At 39.7% G+C, this 21,640-nt stretch overlaps 1 protein-coding gene across 1 annotated transcript in view; it reads right to left on the bottom strand.

The window, feature by feature from the left end:
• mdn1 (midasin AAA ATPase 1) overlaps positions 1-21,640 on the bottom strand; it is a 156,519-nt gene that overhangs the window by 95,685 nt on the left and 39,194 nt on the right. Inside the window, exons 30-41 of the mRNA XM_073056375.1 lie at positions 19,731-19,869; positions 16,276-16,406; positions 16,024-16,162; positions 14,769-14,898; positions 10,507-10,743; positions 10,123-10,320; positions 8,465-8,676; positions 5,581-5,703; positions 3,560-3,757; positions 1,334-1,441; positions 1,053-1,241; positions 71-172 (exon numbers count right to left, since the gene is read on the bottom strand). Coding sequence (XP_072912476.1) covers positions 71-172; positions 1,053-1,241; positions 1,334-1,441; positions 3,560-3,757; positions 5,581-5,703; positions 8,465-8,676; positions 10,123-10,320; positions 10,507-10,743; positions 14,769-14,898; positions 16,024-16,162; positions 16,276-16,406; positions 19,731-19,869 — 1,906 coding nt within the window. The remainder of the gene's footprint in view (positions 1-70; positions 173-1,052; positions 1,242-1,333; positions 1,442-3,559; positions 3,758-5,580; positions 5,704-8,464; positions 8,677-10,122; positions 10,321-10,506; positions 10,744-14,768; positions 14,899-16,023; positions 16,163-16,275; positions 16,407-19,730; positions 19,870-21,640) is intronic.

The raw sequence follows: 21,640 nt of genomic DNA, 5'->3' as shown, positions 1-21,640 counted from the left end.
CAACAAGTTTTTATTTTTACAAATGCATAAATGTTTTTACTTCATCAAACTGAAATTCTAAATTACACACCTGAAACTGCTGTGGGGTGATATGGAATTTTCTGGACTGGGAATAGGGATACAATTGATTGGCATCACCATTTGAGAATATTCTTTCAAATACAGCAAACATCTTGGAATAAATAAAATGTACAAATTAGTGGAGAATACAAGCTCTTTCATGTCACCAAATTACTGTTTGCGTCTCATGAAAGTGCCTTGTAACCTTAGCACCGCTATTTGTGAATGAAATTACATTGTCTTCTGTCAGAACTTCATCTGAGAACTGTGGAAGAGACAGTTACCTGTCATTCCCTGTAATCAGAAAAAATTCAAGAAAGTAAACTGTATGAACTTTTGATCAGACATATAGTTACCTTGTGTGCTTCAGTATGAGTAAAATGACAGCCCCTGGCAGAAAAAGGTTGGGAAGAACAATAAGGGAGGAGTATCAGCCATGATTAGGGGCTATTCAACTACAAGCTTCAAATTAACAAATGCAACTTTGTACACAAATGACAAAGGAACACATTAATTCGATCCATGCTGGGGTATAAACACTGCATGGTCTAAGTACATGTGTTGGTTGGTCAGAGTCTGCAGCTCCACTCAGGATACATCAACCACTTTCAGGTGTAACATCCTTTCAGCTATCATCAAATACATGCCTTATCCAACTTGAACACGATGTGCAACTGCAATCACCATTATGAATCAAAAATGAAACTTCTGCACTCGATATTAGGGATTAAATGCATTAAAAATGCAACACACTCCAACATATTCATTTCTTCACACTGAAATAATTAGGTGTAATACTCATAAAAAGGGTTAAATAGAAGAAAAAATAATTAGAGGCTGTGCTCTGATTCCCAAGTTTGAATCCGTAAAGTGATCAAACAATGACAAAAGTGAAAAGTCACCACCTAACTCCCAACTACAGAGTTCACACAATTCCCTAGGCAGGATTTACTGCAGAATTAACTGAAAATGAAAAAAGCAGATATTCTTACATTTCTCCTGTCTGCTTCAGTTCTCATTCGGTCTGCATATACCAAAGCAACATGCTGGCCTGGATCATAGCACCCTGCTGTTTGGTCTACTAACATTAATTGACACCACCGGAAGAGGTCACGTAGATTAAACTCCCATGGTCCTCCTTTTTGACCCCATTTTCTTTCTACTATTATTTCTTGGTTTACCTTTAATAAAGAGCAATTCAATTAATAACAAAAAAATTTCTAAACAATTTCTCATTCAAACATGATTTCTTCAAATAGAAAGAAGCCTTTACCTTATGGCTAAAATTAACCATTTTACTGATAATATTTTTACCAATAGCAGGAAAGATCGTGTCAGCAATATATTCCATGTCTGTGACTGAAAGTTGATCCACATAAACCTATAATACAAAACCCAACATTAACCTCTAAGTACTTTGGACAGCGCACACAAAATAATGCAACAGCAGAAACAAGTTCAGGTATATTTTCTGTTTTGCAATCAGTTAAAACTGGATAAAATTTTGCAAATATTGAAAATCATATTACCACTATTGACCAGAAACACTGCCCTAATCCTCAACTCCAAGCACCACATGTCATTTCAATATTTATTAAATACAACAACCAATCCAATATAGTGTGAAGTATAGATGTTCCAGGTCAACCTTCACTAATCCGGCACCATCGGGATGCCGAATTACAGAAGTATCACATTAAGCAATAGCTAACCGCCTCATCGCACCTTTAAAATATCATATAAATCAGTACAAGTTAGATAATAATGAAACAGAGATATTAAATGAATAGCAAGTGAAATTTTAATAAAGCAATATATCGTACAGACACAGGAAAATAAAGGGTACAGGTAAATGTACAGGAATCAACTTAAATAGAACAGTTGAGCACTTCTGCTTCTAAAGTGAGACGTTTAATATACCTTCAGACAAAGTTACATGTTTGCAAGTGTGGGGTTGTCAGGATCATTAACATCTTCATCTTGAAAAATGAGTGAAGCATCAGGAACTGGTGCTGAAACTGGCACAACAGTTTCTTCAAAAACTGTTGATGTTGGTGGCAGCACATCTGGGTGAGCAGAAGCAGAAGTCGGAGAAAGGAGGTCTTCTATATGCCACATTTCACACGACCACAAGGCAGCTGGGAATTTGGTGCTGGGCTCTTCCCTCTTCACTCGCAGTTACTGAGGGAATCCTCGTTAGTTTCTTTTCCTCCGCTTAGTAATATGCTTAAATTCAGCGGGTCACCATGCCTGATCTGAAGTTGTAGGCAGAAGAGAACAGAACACCAGCCGGGCGACGCCGGAGGGCAATATACGACCGCCAGCAGGTGGGCGAGAAGGCGGACCGACCCAGCGCTTGCCAGCTCCCCCGCCACTGGCGGGTGAGATGGACAGGTGCTGGGTGGCCGCATTTCATGCAAATTATATCAATAAATGCAGGAAAACAAGTAGGAATTGCCTGTCTGTGCTTACAACAGCATGCCAACACATAAACAGATCTAGCGCAACCAAAATAATGCGCAGCAGATTGGTACGGTGGACCAGGAGATTTGAAATTACAGTTGCATGGAAAATTTGAAATCTTTGCCGGATTATCGAAGGAACCAGATTACAGGTACTCGGATTAGTGAAGGCCAACGTGCATGCAAATTAAATTGAGGAACTCTCTTTGTTGAGACATACATTAAAGTTCAAGCAAGTTTCATATCTTGGCCAATCTTCAGTTTTAAAGAAAGGTTTAAAAGAACTAACTATATATGATCACTTGTCGTTGCATACTCTCTGTAAAACTGCAAAATAAAACTAGTTCCTATATATCCCCTCATAACCAGAATAGCTATAACTTTTAACATCCTAAACACAAGAGATTCTGCAAATGCTAGAAATTTTGAGCAACACACATAAAATTCAGGAGGAACTTAGCAAGTCAGACAGCATCTATGGGGCAGGGCAGGGGAGAATAAACAGTCTGATGAAGGGTCTTTGCCAAAAATGTCAATTGTTTATTCTTCTACATAGACTCTGTCTGGCTTGCTGCGTTCCTCCAGCATTTTGTGTGACTTTCAACATCATTCCTGGACTTTACAACTTTATGGGGTATTCTTTGGTTATGAAAGTCAAGTGTATAAATACATAAATGTTTCAATATTTTTAGCTCATTTATGATTCTGATAAGGCTTGCAGAAATCACAGAATTAACAAAATATGTGAAAAGCAAGTTGCTCAAATCTTCCAAATTACATGTCAAATAACCAGATAATGGTTGCTTCAAATAGTCTTGATTCTTTTGAATTTTTGTAGAAATTTTTAAAATCAGATGCCCAGGAGGAAATAAGGATAATAGCTAAAATATTTCACAGAACAAATCACTAAATTGTTATACAGACTGCATATCACCATCCAAATTTAATCAATGGCAAGCTTTCTCCTGTATTTGGTAAATGGCTGGGGAACACATTTCATCCAAAACTATAAACTGCACTTAATTCTCTTGCCTCACCTGTGTAAATCTGTTGAGAAATGACTTGGGGAGTCCTTTCCTTCCACCTCCTTGTCGGTAAGGATTCTGACAGGCAAAGATCTTGGTCTTCTTATGTTGTACACTGAAACTAAATCCCAGCTCAGGGATAAAAACCTCAGCACGATGATCAAAACAAGCATTGAGTCCCTCCAGTACAGACTGAGAAGCCAAGTTTAACTGAGGGAAAAGATAATTCTAGTTACTTCATGTCTTTTGGAAGTTACAAGGAATGAATAAGTTACTGAGTAACATTTTCCCAAGCACATATCTTATTCAAGAAATATTTATAAATTATAAACACTGCATTGTCATAATTCTCTCTGCTTGATGCATCGTTGATTTGTTGACAAATTTTAACATTAGATCAAATGGCATCAATGTTTTAATTCCAAATATTCAAGCTTGGACATTACTTTACAGTTCCCAATCTTTCTGCATTCAGCAATGAGAGAACCCTAAACTGTAACCTCGTACAACAAAGACTTTACAATGACTACACCACATTTCTGGTGTGCCTTAGCTCTGAATGATCAACCAGCTTCAGGCAGTCCAAGGTATTTCACTGAATCAATCTACCAGCAGAAGTCAATGTTTACATCTCTGAGAAGGGCATATAGCCAGTCCCATGTTACATAAATGCTTGGGGTAAACCCAAGATAACACTGTATTTCCCTTCCGGCGAACATACACTTCCATAGATTGACAATGGTCACATAAAAGGACTGCCTGTGATGATACCAAGACTACAAATGTGAATAAGATCTGGTGCATCTTTAAAAGTAAGGGCCTTGTAAAATCTGAGAAGTGTGTAGTAGGCCTCCGTTAGTCTCGATAGACCATGGATTTGCGCCTTGGAAAGTTTCCAGGGCGTAAGCCTGGGCAAGGTTTTTTTTTTTATTATGGAAGACCAGCAGTTGTCCAAGCTGTAAGTCTCCCCTCTCCATGCCACCGATGTTGTCCAAGGGAAGGGCATTAGGACCCATACAGCTCGGCACCGGTGTCGTCACAGAGCAATGTGTGGTTAAGTGCCTTGCTCAAGGACACACATGCAGCCTCAGCCAAGGCTCGAACTAGTGACCTTCAGATAACTAGACGAATGCCTTAACCACCTGGCCACGCGCCAACACTCTGAAAAGTGACTCCACTCTAGCAAACACCAGGCAAAATTCAGTCTCCTTTTTCTGCAAAGCCTGAAAGACATTCAGTGTAAACCACTGCTTTGATGCACAGAAACTAAACAACTGCTGGGCAATTGTCTTTTTTTAAAAAAGCACATGATGCAGCCTGATCAGGCCTATCCCTCAACACCAGGGGCAGACTGTATGTACTCGTATTTGATGTTTGTTACATAGGATCTACATGCAGCCATACAAAAGGTGGCCATCAGGATGAGGGTTGGACTGAATAAACTTTCTTCTACTTTCCCTGCAATTTGAATTTTGCAGCCCTCTAGAGAAGATCCTTTTTCAGATCTGCAGATGGAATGGCTTGGGCTACTGTTGTAGATCAGAAATAATTCATGGGTCACACATTCACAAACATCGACCACTCTGCAACTGATGACCACAACTAAGGAAGAATGCCATTCCCAGGTTCTCCTTCACCTTGACTATGCGTTCCTCCCTGGCTCATTTGAGCCAATGTACAGCAGTTTCAGTAACCAGAGTTGACAGCGAAGGGGAAAAAGGCTAGTCAGACCAGTTTCTATTACAATAGACTTTGACACCAGCAACTGGCAGGAATGATATGGCTGAGGGGCAGAAAATATAGAAATATGAATTGTTCATTAGGTGACTCAATGCTTCTATTTCTGATATACGGGCCAACAGTCCTTTTAGTATCAAAATTTAGCAGGGGTTAAATTCCACATCCAAAGGCAACATGTATCCTATATGAAAAGGAATTAAAATGTCACTATTGCAGTGAATTTTAATGTACAAATATAGTAAGCCTACAAAGTCACAGAAAGGAGATCAAAACAATTTATGAACAGTACCCACCTCATCTAAAACAATCCAATGTCCAGCCTTCAAAGCCCCAAGCAGAGGGCCATCTCGCCAAGCAAACTCTCCACCTTTACCACCCTCAACGGGCAGGTCTGTCCCAAACAAATCAGTCACATCCTACAGGAACAGAAGACATGTTCAAAATTCAAAGCAACAGGACCCAGTTACAGTTGAGCAATTAAATAATACAAGTGGTGCCTCTAAACAATATTTCCCATTTGAAATTTTTCACACATCAAGTCTCTTGCTCCAAATAGTAATCGACTTACTTACCGCATTACCATTAGCTTGCAAATTGACTATCATGCTGCTACATCATAACTCCAACAATATTTAAAAATTCATTATGAATCTCTCAATAATCCCAAGATTTTCCACCTTCTTTGGCATAAACTTTAGATTTTTGCTGCTCAATGGAGCCTACATATGGCCCCTAATGCATTTCAACTGTGCTTAAAATCTTCATTTAACAATAGATTTAGGTAAGGTAAAAAATTACTAGCTGCAGATAGTTCAGTTGCTTTAACAGTAATACTCTGACAAGTAGCAGAGGACTACACATGTGAAAGGGGAAGTTCCAATTATTAAGTGGGAAAAATAGCTTGATTTAAAGATTAGCTTTATTTGTCAAATGCGCATTGAAACATACAGGGAAATGCTTCACTTGCATCAACAACCAACACAATCTGTGATGTGCCGGGGGCAGCCTGCGCTGAGTCACATTCTTCCAGTGCTAACATAACACAGCCACAACTTACTAATCTGTATATCTTTGGAATGTGGGAAGAAACCAGAGCACATGGAGGAAACCGAAGCTGTCATAGGGAGAACATACAAACCACTTAAAGAAAGTGGCGGAAAGCTGAAGGGAGTGATAGTGAATAGATCAAGGATCTGCTAACAGATTTCCAAGAGTTTTGAATGCATTTCAAGTCTTGGCTGCCACCTTCCAAAATGTCATATTTTTAGAACTGCTCCCACAGATTGGAAGGTAGCAACTGTTAACTGCTGTTGAACAAAGTGGAAAGCAGGGAACTATATACAAGACATCAGTTACAGAGGAATTTCTTAAATATATTTTTAATCACTACATGATAATAGGACACACTGAAAATAATACTGGGACTGGACATAGTCAACATGGGTTACAGGGCAATGTTTGACAGATCCACTGACAGCTTTCTGGGGGATGGGCGTGGTCGGCAGTAAAGAGTGTGAAGAGATCTAAATAGCAGAATAGCAGATAGATAAGAACAGGAAGGCAGATTATTATCTGAACGGTGTAGAGTTAGGTAAGGGAGAAATACAAAGAGATCTCGGAGTCCTTGTTCATCAGTCACTGAAGGTGAATGAGCAAGTGCAGCAGGCAGTGAAGAAGGCTAATAGAATGTTGGCCTTTATTACAAAGGGAATTGAGTACAAGAGCAAGGAAATCCTCTTGCATTTGTACAGAGCCCTGGTGAGACCACACCTGGAGTATTGTGTACAGTTTTGGTCTCCAGGGTTAAGGAAGGACATCCTGGCTGTAGAGGAAGTGCAGCGTAGATTCATGAGGTTAATTCCTGGGATGTCCGGACTGTCTTACGCAGAGAGGTTAGAGAGACTGGGCTTGTACACGCTGGAATTAAGGAGATTGACAGGGGATCTGATTGCAACATAAGATTATTAAGGGATTGGACAAGATAGAGGCAAGAAATATGTTCCAGATGCTGGGAGAGTCCAGTACCAGAGGGCATGGTTTGAGAATAAGGGGTAGGTCTTTTAGAACAGAGTTAAGGAAAAACTTCTTCTCCCAGAGAGTTGTGGGGGGGAATGCACTGCCTCAGAAGGCAGTGGAGGCCAATTCTCTGGATGCTTTCAAGAAGGAGCTAGATAGGTATCTTCTGGATAGGGGAATCAAGGGATATGGGGACAAGGCAGGAACCGGGTATTGATAGTAGATGATCAGCCATGATCTCAGAATGGCGGTGCAGGCTCGAAGGGCCGAATGGTCTACTTCTGCATCTATTGTCTATAACCTGTAGATATGGTGAATTTTGACTTTGAGACACTCCGTAAGTGTTACACAAGCTTAGTAAACAAGATTGCATAGTATTAAGGTTAATATGCTGGTTAGACTTAATACTGATTAACACTACTGTAGCTAACTGGGCTATTTTCAGGTATTCAGGTAGAGAGCAGTGACGGGGGTTGGTATACATAGTCTATATCAAAATGGATGAGATCATCTGTTCAAAATATCCAAGCTTGCTGATACGAGGCTAGGAGGCAACCAGAGCTGAGGATGTACATTTAAACTCCACTATTCTATTGTCACTGTTCCCCACAACCCTTTGAAAATTATGGATTCTGGGGAAGATTTGTATTATTACATGTAACACCTTAAAAATAGGGAATTACAAGCATGTTGGAGCATTGTGTGCATTGAAAGAATAACATGCAGTAGTCCAGAAAATCTGCTAGTCCAGCACTAAAGATCAGAGATGACATATCAACAGAATTTTACTGTAGAAAGGCTTCAGGATGGGAGAGGCAGGTTAACTGACTGGGCAAGTATATGACAAACAAGGCTGAGAAATAATTAGAGTAAAGCATTTGCCCCCTCATATTTTCAAATTCTCTTGCAATAAAGTCCTGCTTTACTTATTTATTATTCAGTGAATCATATACAATATCATTAAGGTCCTTCTATACACAGCATCTTTCAATCTTTCATTTAAAACTATAGTCAGTACTTTTCTCCATCAAAGGATACAGTCCTGTGCCATATAGCAGCCCAGAGTTAAAAGATCAACCATGATATTGCTGAATAGTGGAACTGAAAACCTACACTTAATTCTACAGGTTCCAAGACTTAAACAGTTTTATACTAACTTACCGTTTGTTCAGAAAGGTTAATTCGGACAAGTGTGTTTCCAGAAGCCTTTGCCAAAGCTGCCACCAGGCTTGTCTTTCCAACTCCTGGTGATCCCTCCAGAAGAATTGGCCTGTTTAACTTCAGGGCTCTCAACACTCTCTGAGCATTCATTGCAGTCGTGCCAGCATTCAATGCATAGTCTTCAAGCGCCAGCTTTTCTCCACCTGTCCCTTCTAGAAACAGTAATACACACCCATTGTTAATAAGTACTCAAGCTATTATTTACTGATTTACTCATTAGTAAATGTTTTCAGCAAAAATAAAGGCTGGTTAGCTAAATTATATTTTAATAGAAACCTTTTCATTAATAAGACACATTTCAGTAAGGTAGGACTGATCTATATTTTTTCAATATTAAGGGATTTCCAAAAAACAGGTCTTACTGCAGCTGTATTATGAAAGATAATAATAAAATTAGAATTAGTATCAACTGCACAAGCTGAACACAACAAATGCCAACAATCTTGGGAATGGGAAAAAGGCACTTCTACTTTTTAAAAATATCTTCCAATACGTCTTTGAATGCTCTATACAACCTACTAATATTTAAAGCTACCTTTTACTATACTCACAAAATGCTGGTAGAACATAGCAGGCCAGGCAGCATCTATAGGGAGAAGCGCTGTCGACGTTTCGGGCCGAGAGTTGGAAGGGTCTCGGCCCGAAACATCGACAGTGCTTCTCCCTATAGATGCTGCCTGGCTTGCTGTGTTCCACCAGCATTTTGTGTGTGGTGTTGTTTGAATTTCCAGCATCTGCAGATTTCCTCGTGTTTGCTTTTACTATACTGCCAGCTGCCTAAAGTAACAACAAGGAAATGGTCAAACTATCATAGCAGTCGTCAGTCTGGGGGAAAAAAGGACTAAGTAGAGGATAACACAGAATTTCTGGAGTACTGGCAACCATTATATTCCTAGAATTGTGCAAAATTCCTACCACATTCATACCAGGGATTAAGCTGACTTTGCGAATGGCAAATCATACAAAAACACAATCACTTTTTCCACTTCCGGTGTCTGAAAACACTGCCTCAGAATATTGGAACATAAAACTACCCACTGGCATCAAACAATACACATGCCATAATTATCAGGACATCAATTTTAATCATTTGTCCAACACAAATTAGAAAAGAATAATTCTAAAGAATACACAACTGATCTAGGGTACATGCACATACTTTGCGGAAACTGGACGTGGCTGAGAAAATGGTTAAAAAAGCACAAGGAACCCCAGGGTTTTTTTTTAAATATATAAAGAGTAGGCACGGAGTGTAACGGAGTACAAGACAATTCTGGACACCAGCAGTCAATTTCAATGCACTCCTGGGCCCAAACCACACCAGGGACAAGGGACATGTGTTGTATCATATGGACTGACAGAAGCAGCAAGATTAAAACCAGAAAAGATGCAAAATGACCTGATCAAGATATTTAAAATCATGGACAGTAGATATAAATTTTCTCTCATTGAAACAGTCAAGAAATACAGAACACAGAATGAAGGTGATTAACAGAAAAAAAACTAACATGAAAGAGAGAGAGATTTATTTTTGAAGTAATTATCAGAAAAATAGAATAGCCTAGGTCTTTCCAATTTAACACTAATCACATGCTCACCTATGGGAATGTAAAAAGGATGAATTCCAAAGTAGTGTTCAGTCCATAAAATTTTCCTCTTCCTTTTCTCATCATAACTGTTCAGCATACTCTTCATATGTTTTTTCAAATGTGTGATCACAGACAGCTTTTTAAAAAGAAATTCCAAGCATGCTTTGCGAGCAGCCAGTGTAGCTTCAGGAGAACAAACTGTAGACCCTGGAAAGTAATTATGTCAAAAAGGATTAAATATCTACTCTTGAGAACAATCTGGTAATCCACTCTCAGGAGAACAAAGATCTGTAGGTTGACTAAATATGCAATGGATTCAGTTCTGGAAAACTTTAATCCAAGAGATTGAGAACCAACACCATCCTTCCCCCCATTCCTTGATTAAACACACACCTGATCCAATGCCATCAATACAAATGAGACAGGCAGCATGTATGAATGCAGTGACAGGATCGAGATTAAATGTAGTTCTATCATCCAAATCCACATCTGAAGTCACTCTCTCAGTTGTAACATTCATGAAGTTGACCCAAGACAGAATATCACGAATACTCAATACACATCGACGACCAAACTCTTGATTTTTTAGCCAGTCAATGAAATCCAAAATGAGTTCAGCAATATCTTTGCCTAAAATGCACAGAAAATTCAGTTAGCTCATTTTCCTTGCTTAATTATTCTATCCATACCAAGCCTGGAATAGCTGGACTGCTAGTAGTCTATTTCACATACAGTAACATTATTACCCTCAAACAACGTGAGAGCCATTTGAAAACAAGTTTTGTTGGAAATGAGTCATAATTTGAAGTGGTGAGTGAGATATTGCTGTAAGTTGGGGAGCTATTGACAAGAACAAGACTCATCAGGAGCAAGTTGTATTTGAGGCAATTAAAGGAAGTGAGAATAGAGCAGGGCAGCTATTGTTGGAGTGGCCAATGTTAAGAGTAGGAGACTATGGCTCAAAAAATCTGGGTGAGAATAGGCTTGGTCAAGCACAGGTGGAGGTTCTAATTAAGTTTTTTCCCCTCTGTCTATTAGCATATATAGTGTGCTGAGAATGTTCTTTGTCTGAGATGTCGAAACTCTGGGAGACCTCAAGTCTCACTGATAACTACATCTAGAAGGAATGCATCAAGCTGCAGCAACTTAGAGACTGGAGCTGCAGCTTGATGACCTTCCACTCACACAGGAGAATGAGGTGACTGACAGGAGCTACAGAGATGGAGTCACCCCTACGTTGCAGGAGGCAGGTACTTGGGTTTACTGCTAAGAGAGGGAAAGGGAATAGGCAGCCAAGTCATTGTATCCCTGTGGTCATTGCTGTCAGTAATAAAACCATAAAATATAGGAACAGAATTGGGCCATTTGGCCCATTGAGTCTGCTCCACTATTTCTTCATGGCTAATCCAAATTTCCTTTTAGCCCCAATCTCCTACCTTCTCCCCATATCTCTTCATGCTCTGACCAATCAAGAATCTATCAACCTTTGCCTTAAATATACATTAAGATTTATAAAGTGGTACAATAAGTATACCACTTTAGATGCTGTTGAGGAGGAAGATCTAGCGGGGAAGTCGTAGCAACTGGGTCACTGGCACTGAGTCTGGCTCTGTGGCTCAGAAGGGAAGCAGTAGTGAAAAGAGATTCCATAGTTAGAGGAGCAGACGAGATTCTGTGCACATAAAAAGACAGCGAGATGGTATTTTGCTTTCCAAGTGCCAGGGTCAAGGATTTCTTAGAGCAGGTCCATAGCAATCTAAAGTGGGAAAAAGTGAGCATCCAGAATTTGTGGTATATATTGGTACCAATGACATAGGTAGGATATAAGGCAAGATCTTGAAGGGAGAATACAGGGAGTTAGGTAGAGAGCTAAAAAGCAAGACCTCCAGGATAGTACTCGCTAGATTGCTGCCTGTACCATACAACAGTGAGGGCAAGAATAGGATGATCTGGCAGAAGAATGTATTGCTGAGAAATTGGTGCAGGGGATGGTGGGGTGAGTTGCAGTGTAATGTGGAGGCAAAATCAAAAAGGGTTATGAAAACAGGACTGAAGGTGTTATTTTGGAATGCACAGTATATGAAATCAGTTAGATGATTTTGTAGCACAATGATTGGCAGCTATGACGCTGTGGGTACAACTGAATCATGGCTAAAAGACTATAGTTGGGAGTTTAACATTCAAGGATACACATTGTATTGAAAGGACAGGCAGGAAGGCAGAGGGAGTGGTGTGGCTCTGTTGGAAAAATATGAAATCAATTCCTTAGAAAGGGGTGACACAAGATCAGAAATGTAGAATCCTTGTGGGTGGAGTTAAGAAACTGCAAGGGTAAAAAGACTCTCATGGAAGTTATATAAATGCCTCTGAACTGTAGGCAGGACATGGAATACAAACTTCAACTTGAGATAGAAAAGGCAGTGTTATGATAGTCATGGGGGATTTCAATATGCAGGTAGATTGGGAAAAACAGGTTGATGCTGGATCTGAAGAGAGAGGATTTGTAGAATATTCAAGAGATGGCTTTTTAGAGTAGCTTTTTGTTGAGCCCACTAAGGAAAAGACAATCCTGGATTGTGTGCTGTGTAATGAACCAGATCTGATTAGGGAGCTTAAGTTAAAGAAAACCTTAGGAGGCAGTGATCATAATATTATAAAACTCACACTGCAGTTTGAGAGGGTGAAGATAAAGTCAGATGTATCAGTACAACAGTGGAGTAAAGGGAATTACAGAGGCATAAGAGAGGAGCTGGCCAACACTGGTTAAAAAGAGCAATATCAGGGATGACAGCAGAACAGCAATGGCTGGAGTTTCTGGAAGTAACTCGGAAGCACAGGATAGATGCATCACAAAGATGAACTAGTATTTTAAAGGGAGGATGAGGCAATCGTGGCTGACAAAGGAAGTCAAAAACAGCATAAAAGCAAAGGACAGGACATACAGTACAGCAAAATTCTGCGGGAAGTTAGGGGATTGGGAAACTTTTAAAAACTAAACAGAAGGCAACTAAAAAAGCCATAAGATGAGAAAAAATGAAATATGAAGGAAAGCTAGTCAATAATATCCAAGAGGATATCAAAAGTCTTTTTTCAGATATATAAAGGGTAAAAGAGGCAAAAGTGGAGATTGCACTGGAGAGGGAGCAATGGAGGACAAAGAAACAGCAGATGTACTTAAATATTTTGTGACAGTCTTCATTGTGGAATATATTAGCAGCATGCCGGAAATCTGAGTGTCTGTGGGGGGGGGTTTGAAGTTAGTTAAGTTACTTTTACTAAGTAGAAGGTGTTTGGGAATCTGAAAGATCTGTAGGTAGACAAGTTACCTGGACCAGATGGACTAGACCCCAAGGTTCTCCAAGTGGTAGTTGAGGAGATTGTGGAGGCATTCATAATGATCATTCAATTATCACTAGATTCTGGCATGGCTCCAGAGGACTGGAAAATTGCAAACGTCACTACACTATTCAAGAAGGAAGGGAGACAGAAGACAGGAACTTATAGATCAGTAAGCCTGACCTCAGTAGTTGGGAAGATGTTGGAGATGATGAGGCCTCAGGGTACTTAGAAGCACATGATAAAATAGGCATGGTTTTGTGAAGGGGAAATCTTGCTTGATAAATCTGTTTGAAGAAAGAGCAGGCAAGATAGACAGTCAGTTGATGGTGTTGATTTGGATTTTTAGAAGGCCTCTGACAAGGTGAGCACATTAGGTTGCTTAACAAGATAAGAGTCCATGGTATTGCAGCAAAGATACCAGCATGGATAGAAAGTTGGCTGATAGGCAGGAGGCAAGGAGTGGGAATATAGGGGGCCTTTTCTGATTGGCTACCGGTGACAAGTGGTGTTCTGCAGGGTTTGGTGTTGAGACAGCTTCCTTTCACATTAAAGGTCTATGATTTGGATGGCTTTGTGACTAAGTCTGCAGACAATACAAAGATAAGTGGAGGGGCAGATAGTGTTGAAGAAGCAGAGAATCTGCAGAAGGATTCTCGCTTGTGCAGGATTTCCTAAAGGTTAACCTGCAGGCTGAGTTGGTAATAAGGAAGGCAAATGCAATGTTGGCATTCATTTCAAGAGGACTAGAATATAAAAACAAGAATGTAATGCTGAGGCTTTATACGGCTTTGATTGGTCAGGCTGCACTTAGAATATTCTTAGCAGCTTTCAGCCGCTTTTCTAAGAAATGATACGCTGGCATTGGAGAGGATCCAGAGGAGGTTCATGAGAATGATTCCGGCAATGAAAAGGTTAACAAATGAGGAGTGTTTCATGGCAGTGGGCTTGTACTCACTGCAGTTTGGAATATGGAAAGGCCTAGATGCGGTGGATGCGGGATGGATATTTCCTCTAGTAGGTAAGTCTAGGACTAGAGAGCACAGCTGCAGAATAGGGGAACATCCATTTAGAATAGAGATAAGGAGGATAGAGGTTAGTGAATCTATAGAATTCATTGCCACAGGCAGCTGCGGATGCCAAGTCACTGAGTATACTTAAAGCAATGGTTCCTCATTAGCCAAGGTGTCAAAGGTTATGAGGAGAAGAAAGGAGAATGGTCTTATGGTGTTCCCAACAATATTCTTCAACTCATCAAGAAAGATTTCCACAGCTTCAAAAAAATTCTAACAAAATACAAAGCGGCAGACTATCCCCACCTTTATTATCTTCTCCATCTAAAGAAAGCTTGGGACACAGGTTATGTTGAACAATCTCCATCAAATCATCACGGCTATCGCATGGTGGGCACCAGATCTCAGTAAATCTGTTCCTCAAAGCTGGTGAAAGCTGATGATTAAAGTAAAAAAAAAGCAGAGGAGGAAGAGCATTAAGCCATGGTAAATTCAGTTACCACTGGAGTAACAGAGCACATCATGAAAAGACATTACAGAAACTACACAAACCACTCATAACAACATCCAAGAAATTACAATTCACAAAAGCGATTGAACACATCCAAATATGTTCTTGTCAGGAAAAAAGCACAGAAGTTCTTTACTAGACATTGTAAATTTGTAATCCCTCTACAAGTGAGACCAAGCATCATGAATCTAAGAAGTTAGGTTCTACAAGAAACGGTTTTTATAAATTACTCAAAAGCAAACCCAAGCATATTAAGGAATAACAAAATAGAAAATTCAAAATAACAGGCTGCGATGAAACTAAATTTTTGGCAATTATAACAGACAAGCTAGATTGGCCATTTTGTTTCTATGCAGTTCAGTGAGGCAAATATAAGCAAACAGGGAAGCAAATGGGTTTTTATCCAACTATTTATGATCGTGATGATTGTGATTGCATTGAATCCCTCTCAACACCACCCTCCTGCTTTCTCTTGGTAACATTTGATGCCCTGACCAATCAATAACCTACCAACCTCCACCTTAAGTATATCCAATGACTTCATCTCCAGAGCCATCTATGGCCATGAATTCCACAGCTTCACCTCTCTCTGTCTAAAGAAATTCCTCCTCATCTCTGTTCCAAATGGATGTACCTCTATTCTATATCTGTTCCCTCAGGACTTAAGACTACCCCAGTATAAGGAAACATCTTCTCCACATCCACTTTATCTAAGTCTTTGAATATACGATGGGTTTCAATGAGATCCCTCCCCCCATCCTGCTAAAATTCACAAGCACAGGCCTGGAACCATTAAACTCTCCTCACATATTAACGCTTTCATTCCCGAAATCAATCTCATCAACCTTTCCTGAACCCTCTCCAATGTGAGAATATCTTTTCTACATTAAGGGGCCCCAAAATTGCTCACATTACTCATTGTTGGGTATAACGTAGTTCAAGACACCCAAAGCATCAAAATCACCTCAAGATCTTAACATCAGCACAAGTATGGCTGCAATAATTAAGTTCACACGCATTGCAATTATTGTTCTCGAATTGTACACTCACCTCTTTCTTACCAAAATCACCACCAGGATTCATGGTTGCAAGAATCCTAAATTTGTTTCCACCAGTTACAAGCTCCACTTGATCATCTTCCCCACTTCCCTTTTCTGCAAGCAAAAGTGTCTGTTCAGCTTCCAGGACGCTGCACAACACATTTGCACGTCAGTGAACAATAAAATGCAACAATGACACACACATCCTCACTCCTATACTTTGCAACCAAATATTAATGCTTAAATTTGATTATCACCTCACCTATTCAGTCTTTCCAAAACAGAGTCATCTGCCAAAGAGATTTCATCCATCAGAAACATGTCATCTTCCTTCATGGCAAGTACAAGAGGACCATCGTGCCACTCAAAAAGCTTGCTGGGGTTGTCGCCATCCTAACAGTAAAAAAATACATTTTTCTGAAATAAGGATTATTTAGAGTACAGCACAGAACAGACCCTTGTGGCCAGTAACTCACCAGTTCAACCCCAGCCAAATCACAGGACAACTTACACTGACCAATTAACCCACTTAACAGTACATCTTTGGACTGTGGATGGAAACCAAAGCACCCAGAGGAAACTCATGCATTCCACGAGGAGGAAATTCAAACTCCTCTCAGAAGACGCCATGACTGAACTCCAAACTCTTTGACATCATGAGCTGTAATAGTGTTGCGCTAACCATACACTATCGTGGCGCCGACGGCAGGTAAAGGGTCACTACCAACATTGCCGGCCTATTTATGTAGCCTATGGTAATGAGTTTTCATTAATCTATCAGGGTGTAAAATCACATTGGTCATTAATCTAGCACTTAGCACAACACGAGAGAGGTATGGTACCAAGCAGGCTTCTCAGTATCTAATCACTTTACTTTCCCCTTTTCCTCCTCCTTTACAGCATCATGAAGGTAAAAATTAGTTTTTCCAGAAAGATCAATCATATTAGAAATGCATTGAGGTTCACTACTTTCTTCAGAGAGACATCACCATTGAATAGGCCTGTAAGTATGTATTGCCCAGCCCTAATTGCTCTTGAACTACAATAATTTGAAACAGCAGTTGAGATAACCACATTGTTGAGAAACAGGAGTAAGAAACTCATAGTAAAGATGTCAGATTTCTAATCTTTGAAGGCAAGTAAACTAGATGGACGTTTAATGGAAATCTGATCACCACTACATATAAAAGGACAGTCTGAATTTTTAATTGCCAAACAAATTCCTGAGATTTGTTGTGAGACAACAAGATACAAATCAGATCACTAGTTTGGGTACATACAATACTAATCCACTAGCTACACTGCTGTTTTGTTTTTGTTTATTCAATAAAGGAAAGTCTTAAAGTTGCTGCTATCAAAAGAGTTTCAAAGCAGTACAAGTTTTATTGCTTTAAACAGAATACAAAGATTTTTCTCCCTCCCCTCAACCTACACTTTTTGACAGATTAATTTATATTTAATGTCAGAGATGGGCTGTTAGCAGAGCACATTGGGAAAAACCGCAAGAACTGTTGAACACCAAATGAGGAAAAAAATACACTCAACAGCCACTTTAGGTACACCTGTCATTAATGCAAATATATAATCAGCCAATCATGTTGCAGCAACTTAATGTATAAAAGCATCCAGACATAGTCAAGAGGTTCAGTTGTTGTTCAGACCAAATACCAGACAGCATTTCTTCCCAATTCTAAGTGACTTTGACCATGGAATGATTGTCGGTGCTGGACAGAGTGGTTTGAGTATTTCAGAAACTGATGACCTCCTGGGATTTTCACATCAAGATAAAAACAAGCAGCATCCACTGAGCGGGATGAAAAGGCCTCATCAATGAGAGAGGCTAGAGGAGATTGGCCAGAATGATTTCAAGCTGACAGGAAGGTGGCAGTAACTCAAATAACCACACACTACCACAGCAGTGTGCAGAAGAGCATCTCTGAACGCTCAAGAGGTGAACCTTGAAGTGGATGGTCTATAGCAGCAGAAGACCACACCAGGTTCCACTAGTGTACCTATTAATAATGTGGTCACTGAGTGCATTTTGTCTTTGAAATTACAATTCTTGGGCTAAAAAAAAAAGCCCTGGGAGGTATCATACGACAGGTTGCATTCAAGTAAACTCAGAAGTTTGTGAAACTGAGGGATTTAATTGGCAAGTTCAAACTGACAAAGGGATTTAAGAATTTGATAAACTATTTCTTCTGTGGGATGGAATGGCTCCAGTACAAACAGGTACAGCTTTAAACTTGAGCTAAGAAATTAAAGACACATTAGAAAACACACTTATACACAAATGACCAAACTCCTTACATAATAAAGAAAGAGGGCGAGAGCCAGTTTGATTGTGCTCCATGTTCATTTAAAAGGGCTCAGATCACAAGTACATTTGTGCATGAGCAATTTGGTACACACTCACTCGTTCCAATTCATTTCCAATTTGAAATGATGGCATCTTTTGATGCTTTCTGTATTTGTTTTGATTGACTTTTATTTCCCTCCTTTTCATAATCTATTCTATTAATGACAGGAATAAAAGAAAAACACTGACTCCATGCTGTAATAGAAACACAGAAAACCTATAGTACAATACAGGCCCTTCGGCCCACAAAGTTGTGCCGAACATGTTCCTACCTTAGGAATTAGTAGGCTTACCCATAGCCCTCTATTTTTCCAAGCTCCATGTACCTATCCAAAAGTCTCTTCAAACACCCTATCGTATCTGCCTCCTCCATCGTTGCTGGCAGCCCATTCCACACACTCACCACTCTCTGAGTAAAAACTTACCCAACATCTCCTCTGTACCTACTCCCCAGCACCTTAAACCTGCGTCTCTCCTCTTGTAGCAACTATTTCAGCCCTGGGAAAAAGTCTCTGACTATCCACACGATCAATGCCTCTCATCAACGCCTCTCATCATCTTATAATGTTGAGCACTTAAGCAATAACAATTGTAAATGATAATTCCTTACGTACTCCTTTGAGAACTAATGAGCCTTTGCTTCCAACTCCTATTTCATGGGTCCCAGAATAGCCAATAAGGCCAAGGAACTACAGACTTTTCCACAAACAGGGCAAGAAATGCATGAAAAGAATGCAGGCAGATTACTCCATTCCTTCCATAACTTCCCCAGCTCTTTTCTTAGCTATAAGTGAATGCATGGCTGATGAACGAAGCAGATGAATACGTCTAATGATATGCTGGACAATCCTATACTGCTCTGCTTCTATCATTTCCTTCTATCCAGTTTGAAAAAGAATCCAGGTTACAAACATACAGCAAGTTTGCAAATGTCTTTTATTGAAAAAGAAACTGTTGTTGTCTTTTGGTGAGAGTTAGTTGGTTATCCAAACCAGGATAACCAAATCTCTCAGACAGTGGCACCTGGAAATCGTTATGTTATCAGTTTTCATTAAGCAAACTTGCTCGAATTCTAAGTGTGCTCAGTCTTGAAATGTAGTGTTCAATATAATAGGTGAAAACAAAAACTTTTCAAATAACTGATTGTATTACAGATTTATAAAAAATTGATTTATAGCATGAACAATTATCAGTTGTACAAACTATTAATTACTGTCCATACTGCTAAGCATGCACAATGATTTCAATTTCAAATGATTTCTCCCCCTTCACTACGTTGCCATTTCAAATCTAACGATCAGGTTTGTGAACACTTGAGCCAATTAAAGACTCCAAATTGCAGATCAAACTATACTTACATTTTCACCAGAAGTATGTCTGACAGGCCTGAGGCCCCCAAGGAAGTCTGATGTCTCTAGGTGTAGATGACAGTTTACTGTATGCAGCTTCTGATTGAACAAGGCAGCAAACATCTGACAGATTGTCGTCTTACCACACCTACACAAAAGCAAAAGAACATCCTACATTCCATGATACCATCAGTTGAGAGAAAATCATTCAAAGCACGGTGTAATGAGACTACAGACTAGTCAAATAACATTCCTGCAAACACAAGAGATTCTGCAGATGCTGGAAATCCAGAGTAACACATACAAATGCTGGGGGAATTCAGCTGGTCAGGCGGTATCTATGGAGAGGAAAAGGGTCAACATTCTGGATCGAGTCCCGATGAAGGGTTTCAGTCGAAACATTGACTATTCCTCTCCATAGGTGCTGCCTGACCTGCTGAGTTCCTTCAGCATTTTGTGTGACATCCCTGTAAATTGACTTCACAATTTACTACTCTAAATAAATACAAGTTTTTCTAAGCTGCGAGAATAAGTGAATTGATGTCAGATGTCACCACAAAAAGTTGAAAAATATGAATGATTGTATTAGAAAGGTAAAATTGGGACAAAATGAGAAAGCTGCTGCAACAAAGCAGTATCCATCAACAGCCCCCACCACCCAGGCCATGCTCTCTTCTCATTGCTGCAACAGAAAGGAGGCACAGGAGCATCAGGACCCACACCACTTGATTCAGGAACAGTTACTACCCCTCAACCATCAGGCTCTTGAAACAGAGAGGATAACCACTCAATTTCATTTGCTCCATCATTGAATTATTCCCACAACCAATGGACTCACTTTCAAGGACTCTTCATCTCATGCTCTCAAAATTCACTGTTTGTTTTTTATTTTTGTATTTGCAGTTTGTTGTCTTTTGCATATTGGTTGCTGGCCCGCCTTGTGAAAGATTTTTCATTGATTCTATTGTGTTTCTTTGTATTTGCTCTGAATGCTCACAAGAAAATGAATCCTGGGGCAGTACATGGTAACATATATGTACTTTGCTAATAAGTTTACTTGGAACATTTTGAACTTTAACGCAATGTAATTTACAATACAAGCAAAACTGGCAGTACAAAAAAAGTGAACTCTACCTAGACAGACTCATCAAATTCTTGGATTTGTATTTCTGGTGCTTGGAAACCACCTTGTCTGTACCGTTCTTTGCAAGAGCATCAGTTTGTCTCAACTCTGCCATTCTCTCCGCAGCCCTTAAAACTTCTTTCTTTTCATATCTTTATCTCGTTCCACTTTGAATCCACTTCTATCATCAACCCTGACAGCATATTTCAGGCCCTAACCACTCATTGTGCCAGCAAAACATCCTCACACCACTATTCTATAAACCACAAGTATTCCTTCCCCGCTTTAGACATCAATGCAGAGTTAAAACTTACACTTTATTTCAAATGAAAGACTTAAAGTCTTGCACAGATTCTTTGCTCTGTTCCGAAGTGAACAACCCCAGTTCCTTCCATATAGACACATTATTAAATTACATTCTTAGAGAACACTGTCTGAAGAAAAACAGTTTAGGTTCTATTAGAAATTATCATACTTCCAGATAAAAGTACTTTTGTAAAATGTCCATGGAGGGAATCCAGAAGTTATCTACCTAAACTTTTCAATTGTTTAAGTAGTCCATGTCAAATAGGTTCTTATTGTCATCACGTGATCTACTGTGTGGCAAGGATAGTTTAACGCTTTATAATGCCAGATTAGGGTTCTATTCCTGCCACTGTCTGTAAGTAGTTTGTACATTCTCCGTGACCATGTGGATTTCCTCCTACATTCCAAAGACGTATGGGTTCAGGTTGGCAAGCTTGTGGGCATGCTATGTTAGCACTGGAAGCATGGTGACACTTGCAGTCTGACCTGA

Source organism: Hemitrygon akajei, chromosome 9 (assembly GCF_048418815.1).
Source record: "Hemitrygon akajei chromosome 9, sHemAka1.3, whole genome shotgun sequence".
Taxonomy (NCBI): domain Eukaryota; kingdom Metazoa; phylum Chordata; class Chondrichthyes; order Myliobatiformes; family Dasyatidae; genus Hemitrygon; species Hemitrygon akajei.
The sequence above is the reverse complement of the archived record's forward strand: the minus strand, read 5'-3'. Positions and strand labels throughout refer to the sequence as shown.